We start from the raw sequence: 11,685 nt of genomic DNA, 5'->3' as shown, positions 1-11,685 counted from the left end.
CGCTGGCAGGAGCGATGAAACGATCTGCAAGCTGGGTGCATGCACTTCGAAGTACGGAAATTATGCCTTTGATCTGCCCTACATGCACGTGACTTTTGATACCTGGTCTTGATATTCTTTCAAATATTAATTAGCGTATTGAGTAGATACTGTATTTTTCCTGACGAGATCTTCGGGCACTGAAAGTACATTAAGGGCGCGTTCGAGTTGTCACTCTTTGACTTTTCGAGGAGTTTCGTTTTTCTGAAGAGCAGGCCTTATTGGCCTCTTCAGAAAAACGAAGCTCCTCGAAACTCCACAACCTCATCCGATGGGAGAGGTAGATAAGTTTCGACGAGTTTGGAATAGCTACGTCACGTAGTACGTGGAGATGGTCGATCTGATCGGACATCATCATCGCCATGACAATTCCACTGAAAAACTCTACTAAATAATATTTAAAAATTCGACGAGGAGACAATAATTTTAATACGGCAATAAGTTCTAAAGTAGGACGAGCTGAAGCGACATGTGGACTACTTTATTAACAATGTAAGCGGTTGAGACGATGCAAGAAACAACCTAAAGGGTAAAGAAAAAATACATGTAAGAAGAAAAGGGCAATGGAAAAAAAAGATGATTCGAACAAGTTTTCGTACAACACTCTTCAGGAATCACCGTTGTACTAAAGAACAAAATGAGAACAAAGGAAATAATAATAGCAATCAAGGTAGGGTGACACGATACAATGACAGCACTGGAATATCGAGGTGCGATTTCTCACAAAAGTGTGCAGAAAGCAAGGGTATACAAGTAAGAACTAAGCGTGACAAGTGTGTATCAGCAACAAAAACCAAAAAAGTGAGAACGAATTATTATTATTATTATTATTATGAAATGACCCAAAGGCAATGTGCCTATCGAGGGGTTCATTTGATTGAAAGAACAGTAGATGTAGATGTATGTACAAAGAGAAGTAGGGATTGATGAGGAGAAAAATGGGGAAAATCAACTGCAAGGTGGCGGAATTCCGTTGATTGCATAAGCATAGTCAGCTGTAAATTTCCTGAGGGCAGCTTTGAACTTATAGAGCGAGGCTTCCGATGTTAGACTGGGGGGTAAACAGTTCCATAGAATAGCAGTTCGGAACATGAAGAGAGACTTAGACAATGATTTAAATTTGGGAAGAATGATTTTATTTGGTCGTCGCTCACTATTCGTAATCTTGAAATGGAAATCAGCAAGGTAATCACGATGATGGAAAACATATCTGTGAAAAGTAGTGAGATTGATGATTTGACGACGATAGGCTATAGACTCTAGGGAGCATTTAGAATTTAAGACAGATTTGGAAGAAGTGTAATCAAATGCAATTTTTTTCTTTTTCAGTAGAGCTCTAGCAAACCTTGCCTGTAATTGATCAAGAGTGGTCATGGGTTTCTTATTAGATCCAAACGACCACACCGTACAGCTATATTCGATCACAGGTCTTACGAACCCTTTGTACAGTATGATCATTGCCGAAGGCGTAAGTTGCTGGGACATAATTGACAGTAGGTGCACTCGATATCTGAACTTCGAAGTTATTGAGGCGACATGTTTGCGGAAATCCAGGTTGTCGGTCAAGGTGATGCCAAGATGTTGCAGTTCAGAAACCACCGTTAATGGCTCATTGTACATTTGGTATTGGATTCCTGCAGTAGGTGTATCATTGATAGCTCTATGGTACAGCACGGATGTCTTGCTTGCTGAGAATTCACCTCCATTGTTCCTGCTCCATGTTTGACATGCATCGAGATCAGACTGCATGTTCGCTCTACTGGCGAGGGTGTCTTCAGGTTTGTAAGCCAGTAGGAGGGTGACATCATCTGCAAATAGATATTGCGTGCAATGTTGCATAGCGTTGGGCAGGTCATTTATATAGAGTAGGAATAGGAGTGGTGAAAGGTGGGAACCTTGAGGCACTCCGCAGTTGATGCTCCGCTTCTTCGATTTAGTGCTATGTACCTTCACTTCAATTTGTCGATCCCCTAAGAAGCTCTTCAGCCATTTTACTGACGAAGCTGTAGCAATCTTACCGAATTTCTTTAGGAGTATAGAGTGGTCGACCCGGTCGAAAGCTTTCCTGAAATCTAGAGATATCAGGTCAAAATTAGTGCCATTATCAATATTTACAGCCATTGATTGGGTTAGCAAGATAAGTTGGTCCGTTACAGACTTGTTGCGTACATATGCAATGCAGATACTTAGTGCTGCCAGTGACAATGCAGATACTTAGTGCTGCCAGTCACAATGCAGATACTTAGTGCTGCCAGTGACAATGCAGATACTTAGTGCTGCCAGTCACAATGCAGACACCCGTGCCTTCAAACAGATGAGAACTAAGCCTCCTCCTCCAATCCGGGCTTCACGAGAAGTAGGGGTTTGTCCGGATTGGTGAAATGTCCATACAGGCGGCCGTGCTCCTGGATTGTTATCCACCAGTCCCGAACCGCTCTTATCTTGCCAGCACCACTGGAGTCATCCGCATACCAAATCTGCCGGTTTGTCTCGATCGTAATACGGTGATACTGATAGTTCAAGATTTGATCTTATGATAATACAGTAAAACCTGTCAAGGCGACCACTCGGATAAGGCGACCACCTGTCCTATAAGACCACTGAAACCAGGATCAAGGGATGCTACTTCCGGTCAAATGACCCTGGATAAGGAGACCACCTGATAACCGAAGCCACGTTTTGAAGGTCTCTTGATCGGTCGTCTTGGACAGGTTTCACTGTAATGTAGTGCCATGATTTATTCAAGGTCACATACACTAATAGTATAGCCTACAAAATTATGCAAGCAGCATTGATCAAGAAATAATGACCGTGCTCGGCTGCGCAATTAACGTTAGGATGCTCTGCACCCACGGAAACACGTCACAAACCATTTCAAGAGCAAGAAAGAAATGCAGCATCTCGACCTAATTCCTTACATTATAATGGACTGCGTACTAGTACTAACTATAGTAACTACATATTGTATTACTAAATCAAAGAAAAGGGGTTTGTTAACTGACAACCGCTCTATTCAGTTCAGTTGCTATTCACAATGTGAATAGTAACTGAATAGAGCGGTTGTCAGTTGACAAACTCCCTTTCAAAGTTCTTTATCGGATGCAATTGCGTGATGTCCACCACTCTCTTAGGGATTACTAAGTTCATGGGCGAATCGCTTTTGTTCCAATCCAAATTAGCAACAGCAACCATCAAAAAGAAGGCATAAAGGAACAGCAAATGAAGGTGTGTACATGGTGTATGCAAGAAACACCCAATTTCTTTAAAGAGAAGAAGAAAATTAAAGAGAAAAAGAGTGAATGAAGTCTCACACACTGAAATCATGAAATAGAAACCACAAAGAAGCGATCAAATAGAGACTCCACTCAAACATGGAAATCATAAAACACAGTCTCCCCGTCATTTCCACAGCACATCAAAACAAAACAAAACAAAACATCACAACAAACAACAAAAACAACTACATGTACAACATTACTAAGACTTAGTCTTACAAAATACTAACTATTACTTAGTAATACAGTGGTCCCTATAATCCGGCACCATTTGTGCCACTAAAATCTGCTGGATTAGGGAGGGTGCTGGATTAACAAATCCGATTTACTGCTGCAATGTGCATGAAGAGGACATTTTGGCTACTGAAAATTGTGCTGGTTTATCGAGGGTGCTGGATTATAAAGTGCCGGATTAGAGAGGGACGACTGTAGTTAGTAGTCGTGCGCATGTACATGTACGTGTAACGTTACGTGTGAGATGAATAAGCAAAAGAATGCCTCAGCCGGTTTGTGTGTGTGTGGGGGGGGTTAGCACAGTGTGACTGTGTCGATGTCGCAAAAGATGTCGGGGTACATTCTCAACTCAGTAATTAGTTAGCAAACACAGCTACCTGTCACCAAATTTCGTGCAAACTTCAAGCGGGTATAACTCGGGAACGGCTGCTCCGATCAACCTGGGACCTTCACCATGGTATCGTGGCGAAAATTAATGTTTGGTGAAGAGACGAAATGATCAGGACAGATACAAACACAAGTCATGTAACAATTACATTGTTTGTGCTCGTGCGTGTAGTTTTAATGTTGTGGTAGTCAGTGTTCATGTCACCGAGTTGCTTTCCCGAAAATAGTCTACTGCAGTACTGCACTGGCGTCTGCCGAGTACGCAGCTAGCTCGTAGATCTACTTCGTTGATCTACGTACGATCGTGCTGTGCGAAGACTACACTCTACAGCACTTCTAAAAATACACACTTGTCATGTTACTCACTAGTTGCACGTGCACGTCGTTAACGTTGGCATAGCTATGGCATAGGGCTTACATGTAGGCCTCTTCTGCTTTAGCTTAGCCTTAGGCTTAGGCTTAGAGGTAGCTCTGTCATGGTGTCTTACTCTGCATGCAGTATGGTGGGGCACAAGATTATCAGCTCGGTGCCGATACTAGTACATGTACAAAGTGACTACTGAGTACACAACGTCTTGATAACACCGCAAATATTATGTTGTTCCACAAGTAGACCACATTATGTAGCAACCTTACGTTATGTGGGTCTAAATAAACTGCAACAAAACCGCGCGCCCGCCGGCTTCAGATGTAGCCGTTTACAGGCCGGAAAGAAAGAGCAAGCATTGGTCGGAGGGGCTGTTAGTTCTGGTAGTTGAGGGTGAAGCTTGCGTTGAGTTGCGGGAGAGACCACTGAGCGAGTTGAAAAGGAGTAGAATGTCCGTGTGCTGGGTTCCAGCGTCGTGCGGCACCCTCACTCCTCAGTCTCAAGCCTCACTGCCTCAGTCTCATGTGTGTGAACCTGCTCGGCTGATAGGCCATGTACATGTAGACTACGCGTGACCTACACAGTGTCCAGTGACACGGCGTGCCGCTCAGTTCTTCCCCGCAGGGTCAAATACAACTGTGACACGGGGTCGGAGTTGCTCATTGGCGTTCCGACAATTTAGTTCAACGACGCCGCACCAACTACAAAATCATGTCGGAGCCTTCCGGCAGCCAGGGGTCCTTCACCGAGACCTGGTACCCGCCTCTGAGCGGTCCTAAAGACATCAAGGTGAAGATCATAGGAACCGATTACCTGCCGAGCACAGAGGAGGCGGAAATTTATACGGGTTATGGATTTCTGTACGTCTTCAGTCCGTACGACGAGCAAAACAACCGCTGCGTCAGCCTGTACGTAAACCCTACGTCGACAGAAGGCGAAGAGCGACTGAAGATCAGCGACCGCAATGCCGTTGGGAAAACTGGCACTTGCAATTGGCGTGCTGCCGACGTTGACACAGCAGACAGTCAGACAGACGGGACTTTTCCAACCAAGTTCCTCAAGTTTCTCGTGTCGGAACGTAAGCAGATGTTGACGGGATGTTGACGGGATGGGCTGTAGTCTAGGAACGTCCACTACCTTACAGACTCAGTGCATTCAGCTTTGCTAGAATGTTGTTGCTCCTGTACGTTTGTCTTTTTCGCCATCACTAACACCATCTGCATCTGATCTGGCAACTGCAACTAGTGTGCATTCTTACATAGTCATAGGTGCGACTAAATAGAAAATAAAAATATTTTTATGCAAAGGAGGAATGAATTGTTGATATAAAGCAAATGAGATGATGGTGCATCTACTAAATCCGACCACAGTGGGTCTAGACACTGGCTTTAGACACAACTAAGTACGTAGGGCACATACCTGTAATCATTGCAACTGAATTCTGAGCTCTGTAAGACTCTGAGCTGCTATTAGTATTACTGTACGCTACACTACACTACGCTACACTGCAAACGCTACACTACACTACACTACACTACACTGCATGCATCTGTGCTCCAATACTCAATAGTTCTTGGGGCTGGCGACCAGGCACGTGCCCCGGTGCCATTCAAGGGGGGTTGCGAGGGCCTCCCCCGGGAAAAATTTCCAAAAATGAAGCAAAATCCTGCATTTTGAGCGAAAAAAAGAGGGGTTCCGGGCACCCAGGAACCCACACGGGGCACGCGCCTGGCGACCAATGTTCGGATTAGTTCTTTTGGACAGTCAGATCTCAGAAATACTAGTATGCAAAGTTTTACACTGTAGATATGTGTAATCTGATACACTTTGATTGAAGTAAAACATTGCTAAAGAACATTATGAAGACTGCGCATAGCACATCATCGGCCACGGCTCCTGGATAAGTTAGTCTGAACCACCTGCCCAAATCATCAGAATCAAATAAAACCCGATAAAAGCATGGACAGTCAGGCTCAGTTCGTCATCATCACTGAGGACAGGCACATGATGTGCCCGTGCTGGCAGATAATCGCACAGTCACTGCTACAGAGAAAGTGTCTACTGGTTCTGAGGAAATACCGCGGGCAGACAAAGTCAAACCTGGATTTGTTATGAAAAAGAAAGAGCTGGACCCCTGCATTTAAATAGTGGGAGTGGTTAGCAACAGAGTTTGTTCATCATTCTGCCGTATATGTAGTTAGCATGATTTGCACGCGACAAGCAAGCGAAGCAAGCTCCACTAGCCGGCAAGATTTCAGATTCCACCACTCCAGTGGATGTTCCAGTCTGCTAACTTCCCTCTTAGCATAGAACATCGCAACATTCTCATCAAGTGCCACAACACCTTGCAATTGTTTTAACTGTGTCACTGCTGTGCCCCACACACATTTGGGCTAAATGTGAGTAGGGTCCTTGATGACAAAGAGCAAGTATTGGAGTACTTTCCGGTGTCAAAAGACTTGCGTTTTTTTTACACTGTCTCCTTGGATCCATTACTGCATGGATTATGAACAGTCTGAAGTACATGCTGATGTTAATTAGGGGGGGGGGGGGGGGGTTGGCCATGTAGCTAGTTTTCTAGGCGTTTGATTATCAACAGGTGCAGATACCGGGTGCAGAAAACACCACCTCCTCCCCTTAGCCCCCTCCTGCTTTCAATCGTGGTGCAATCTGTATAATGTGTGTGTGTGTGTGTGTGTGTGTGTGTGTGTGTGTGTGTGTGTGTGTGTGTGTGTGTGTGCGTGTGCGTGCGTGTGTGAGTGTGTGTGTGTGTGTGTGTGTGTGTGTGTGCGTGTGTGTGTGCGTGTGCGTGCGTGTGTGAGTGCGTGTGTGTGGTGTGTGTGTGTGTGTGTGTGTATGTGTGTGTGTGTGTGTGTGTGTGTGTATGTGTGTGTGTGTGTGTGTGTGTGTGTGTGTGTGTGTGCCGGCATGTTCTACATGTCCTGGATTTGCTGCAGAATATGACGACGTTTTCACCACACTGAAAACTTGGTGCTATCGAGACCCGGTTTCTGATAGCACCGAAGAGCAAGCCGAAGACGAGAACAACAGGAATCTGATATCAAAAAACTACCCAGAGGCACATTTCATCCTTGTGGATACGTGGGACTTGGAGCGGTTTGTTGAAGCCGACATGGAGTTGCCAGAAAGGACGGAAAGTTCTATCAGAGTGTTCCGGGCATCGGCATGGGACTGTCAAGACGTTGGCGACTTCTATCGCAACCATTCGGGTGCTGTTGTGTTTGCAACGTGTATAAAGGATGCTCCAGTGCCGCCGGCATCTCCAGAGGTTCCCCGCGAGCCGACGCCGAAGGAAAAAACTCCGGAACCACAACCTCCGCCGCCAACTCCACTAAGGGAACCAACGCCACCAAGAGAACCAACTCCACCGAGGGAACCGACACCACCACCCCCAGCCCTGCTTCCACGGCCGGAAAAGGTAAGACAATGTTCCAGTGATCTTGATAGATATCTCATGTTGTACAGGGCCATTGATCATCCGTGTGTTACTACTAACTCACTGTGCTTCTTTCTCTGCGTGTCTTTTCCTATCTGCCGAAGACTAAACGCGACAGAGGTACCAACTGTCGACTACTCAAACCGGTAATCTGATTGACTAGAATATTCTGATTCTTGCTTTTTGTACACAGGGAAACCTGTCTAAGCCGACCGATCAAAGGACCTGACAAATGTGGCCTCTGTGTACATGTACAGGTGGTCTCCTGATCCAGGATCGTTTTACTGGAAACAACATCCCTTGATACTGTAGTGGTCCTCTGGGGCAGGTAGTCGCCTTATCAGAATGGTCGCTTTGACAGGTTTACTGTATAAGCACCACTTGATTCTTGTCTACTGCTGCTGCTTTTTAAGATCTCGTGAGCACAGGAGTGAAGTAAGCCATGAGTGTGGTGCTTGCCAAAGTGAACATCCACTGACGCAGCCGCCGTTGTTGATGGTTATTTCATATTGCTCCCATAGTCTGCTTCTCCGTGGCGTATCCACTGCATGTGTTAAGTATTGACTGTACCTAAGCCGCCATCATGTAGTACGTTATTCCGACTTTGACTTCTGCTGGACGGCTGGGGCACACTGAGTCATTCTCTTCAGGAAAGAATGACTGCCCCTTGCCTTCTAGCAATTGGAGCGCCAAGGCACACATGGGCACATGTACTGTGACATTGCTTTGACTGGATGGCACTTGCCGGTTTCTTTACTGTTGTACAATCATGCATAATAGGCACCCCCTGGGACTTCAATTGGCGTACAGACACAGGTGAGAGTGTGGTTGTTGTTTTTAGTGCTGAGTTCTTCATGTTGTGTGTGGTCCCTGAAGTTTGTCCACGGACTTCGCCATACCAGTCATGCAAACCAGTTCATGAGTAATGCGTGGCATGCAAACCCGAGTCGTGCAAAAACCAAACCCGAGTCACACAAAGAGAAATGCAAGCAGCTGCCTTCCACAGGGTCCAGGCCTCGAATCTTACAGAAATATATACTGTGCCCAGAAAATAGCTACTCTATCATCACCATCATTACGTGTGCAACCACAGTATCATGCATATCCTACACACACACACACACAAAAGCATGCTGCAGCAATAAAAATGTGTCAGTATGTCACATGTAGGAGTTAGAGAGTCTGGACCCAATCCCACTACCTGCTTTGACCTACTGTCAGACACCTATACACCTATACACCTATACACCTATACACCTATACACCTATACACCTATACACCTATACACCTATACACATATACACTGACCTGGAAATCACTGCGTACTTTAAACTATTATTATACTAATGCCTCTCTCCTGTGCTTTCTCTCACTCACTCTCTCTCGCTCACTCTCTCTCTCACTCATTCTCTCTCTCTCTCTCTCTCTCTCTCTCTCTCTCTCTCTCTCTCTCTGTGTCGCTTGGTTCAGCTCAAGACACACCGTGATACTGGCATGCAGTGTGAACCGCCCAAACAGGTATAATACAATGTATGTGAAACAAAACGTGCTGCTCAAGAACAGCATCATCATTCACTTATTTTACTGATTGGTCCTAGAAGCGTATAGTTACAGTGGTGGACAGTTACAGTGGTGGATAGTTACTCATAACTCATATCCAAGTGTCCCTTTCCTTTTCACTATACAAGTATCGCCGAAGTCGCACCAGCCTCTTCTTCACAATGCTGATGCAAGGGAAAATATATAACTGTGATGCTGACTAGAAGAAAAAAAGAATGCTTGCTTGGATAGCGGGTGTCAGTAGCCGAGCTCTCTCCTGCTTCCCTTCTTTATGAATCATAGGGAGGGTTTTGTTTGACGTAAAAATGAAAATAGAATACGCCATGCAGTTCATCTGGAGGGGTAGAATTACAAGACTACCTTACATCTGTGCACCGTAGCAATGACCTAGTAATGGTGGCTAGCTGTGGAACAGAAATGTCAATTCTTGTCCGTGATGTTTTGTGCAGGTGCAGCAGCAGAGCAGGGCCATTCAGTGTCAGCTCGCTCCTCCGGTATGTCGCATCACTTCCATTTGTGTATGTGTGTGTGTGTGTGTGTGTGTGTGTGTGTGTGTGTGTGTGTGTGTGTGTGTGTGTGTGTGTGTGTGTGTGTGTGTGTGTGTGTGTGTGTGTGTGCGGGTGCGTGAGCGTGCACGTGTGTGTGTGTGTGTGTGTGTGTGTGTGCGTGCGTGCGTGCGTGCGTGTGTGTGTGTGTGTGTGTGTGTGTGTGTGTGTGTGTGTGTGTGTGTGTGTGTGTGTGTGTGTGTGTGTGTGTGTGTGTGTGTGTGTGTGTGTGATAATCCTCCTCTGTGGCCGCCGTCTGATCTGCTGCATCCATCCGCTCTGTATGTATTACGTCTACAACCGCAGAACTCACATTACCCTCAAACTGTGCACTGGCTGAAACGTCAGGCGAAATAGCACGTCATAGTACATTTGAGATCAGCGGGAAGAAGATGACGACGTCCACTAATTTAGTATCTGTGCACACAAATCTGCTGTGTGTGTGACTCTGTGTGTCAGCTATGATATCATCTTCTGTGGTTCCATGCCTAGCATGTACGTCTGAACCATCCTGCAAAGTTTGAATGACGTAGGTTGAGCGATCGCTCCGCGAAACATACTTTTTGAAATTCTTTTCATAGTATGTCTTCCACCATTGAAATTTCGAATTTCTTCAAAAAAAGTGCTGAGAGGGGTGGCTTGCAACCTCGATATGGCTTGTTCCAGGCATGCTTTGGAGCCATCTTCTGTTGAAGTAGTGGCGGGGATCTGCCCTGCAACTGTTACAACAAAAAATGATTCGATCTAAGAAAGGGTGAGACCGCGAATCTCGGTTGAATATTGAGTATTTCAAGCCTTTTCACGACGAAGATGGAGTTCTTTTTGGAGATGGACGTCGCAGCAAAGGACATGGTGTCCGACTTCTGGCGTCTGGTGAAGCCAGGAATCATTTGTCCAGTCAGGTCGGCAGCCTAACCATCGGTAAGCTTGTGTTTGGATCCCGTTCTGCTCGATGTGGTAGATCACAAACAATTTGATATCGCACAAATTGATCTCAGCATCGTGCGTACGGTATTTTATATTCAGAAAATCCCAAAGTGTCTCTGTGGGGCCGTCCTATGGCACGAGAAACTCCAATCAGGCTCCTATGTCCTCTGCCTTCATGATTGAATGTCCACTTCGTTTGAACAACGAACACAACAATCGAGGCCGGCTTTGCAATGAAAAATACAGCTATACTGGAGCTGAAAAAAAGAAGAAAAAAACGTGCTCAGGATGAGACTCGAGTACACGCATACTCTCCCAGCAGGTGAAACGCAAATTTTTGTGAAAAATGCGTGTCGCCGACTGACCAGTAATTTCGCTTGACGCACAGCATATTCACAGCGTATATAGAACTGCCGTTAGTGTTAAGAAATTTCAGCAACGCCTGCATGGTTGATAGAGAACCATTACAAGACAAAGCATGATACACGGCAGGCCCGTGATATAGACTAGATGAGAGAGTGAGAGAAAATCTGGAGGTGGACAATTTGACGACAATCTTCACATGCACACAGCTCATGTCAGAATAGAGTGACAAACACTAGTGCTACTCTAAAATGAAGGCATGTCCTAGCAAGTTGGCAATATTCTTTTCTAAAGTGTATTTAATGGTTCTGCTATGCTGTTTTCTGTGTGTGTGAATTAGCCGCCAAAGAAGAAAACAATGAGTACACAAACCAAGGTACTTGCATGAAGTTGTATCCTTGTTGCTGTTTGTGCTGAGTCACTCATAGTTCGCATGGCATACTCAGGGACGAATTTATCCTGTATCGCATCGCCGTTTGCGATGCAAAATCAATCTACTGCTACTGAAAAGTCACCGTGACTCGCAGAAA

At 45.4% G+C, this 11,685-nt stretch overlaps 1 protein-coding gene across 1 annotated transcript in view; it reads left to right on the top strand.

Moving 5' to 3' along the window:
* The first annotated feature begins 4,539 nt into the window (after window positions 1-4,539).
* The window catches only part of LOC135815904 (uncharacterized), a 30,840-nt gene continuing 23,694 nt past the window's right edge, over window positions 4,540-11,685 (top strand). The window contains exons 1-7 of the mRNA XM_065329251.1: window positions 4,540-5,380; window positions 7,260-7,741; window positions 7,864-7,905; window positions 8,540-8,575; window positions 9,231-9,278; window positions 9,770-9,814; window positions 11,496-11,531. Coding sequence (XP_065185323.1) covers window positions 5,014-5,380; window positions 7,260-7,741; window positions 7,864-7,905; window positions 8,540-8,575; window positions 9,231-9,278; window positions 9,770-9,814; window positions 11,496-11,531 — 1,056 coding nt within the window. The 5' untranslated portion in view covers window positions 4,540-5,013. The remainder of the gene's footprint in view (window positions 5,381-7,259; window positions 7,742-7,863; window positions 7,906-8,539; window positions 8,576-9,230; window positions 9,279-9,769; window positions 9,815-11,495; window positions 11,532-11,685) is intronic.

Source organism: Sycon ciliatum, chromosome 4 (assembly GCF_964019385.1).
Source record: "Sycon ciliatum chromosome 4, ocSycCili1.1, whole genome shotgun sequence".
Lineage (NCBI taxonomy): Eukaryota > Metazoa > Porifera > Calcarea > Leucosolenida > Sycettidae > Sycon > Sycon ciliatum.
The sequence above is the reverse complement of the archived record's forward strand: the minus strand, read 5'-3'. Positions and strand labels throughout refer to the sequence as shown.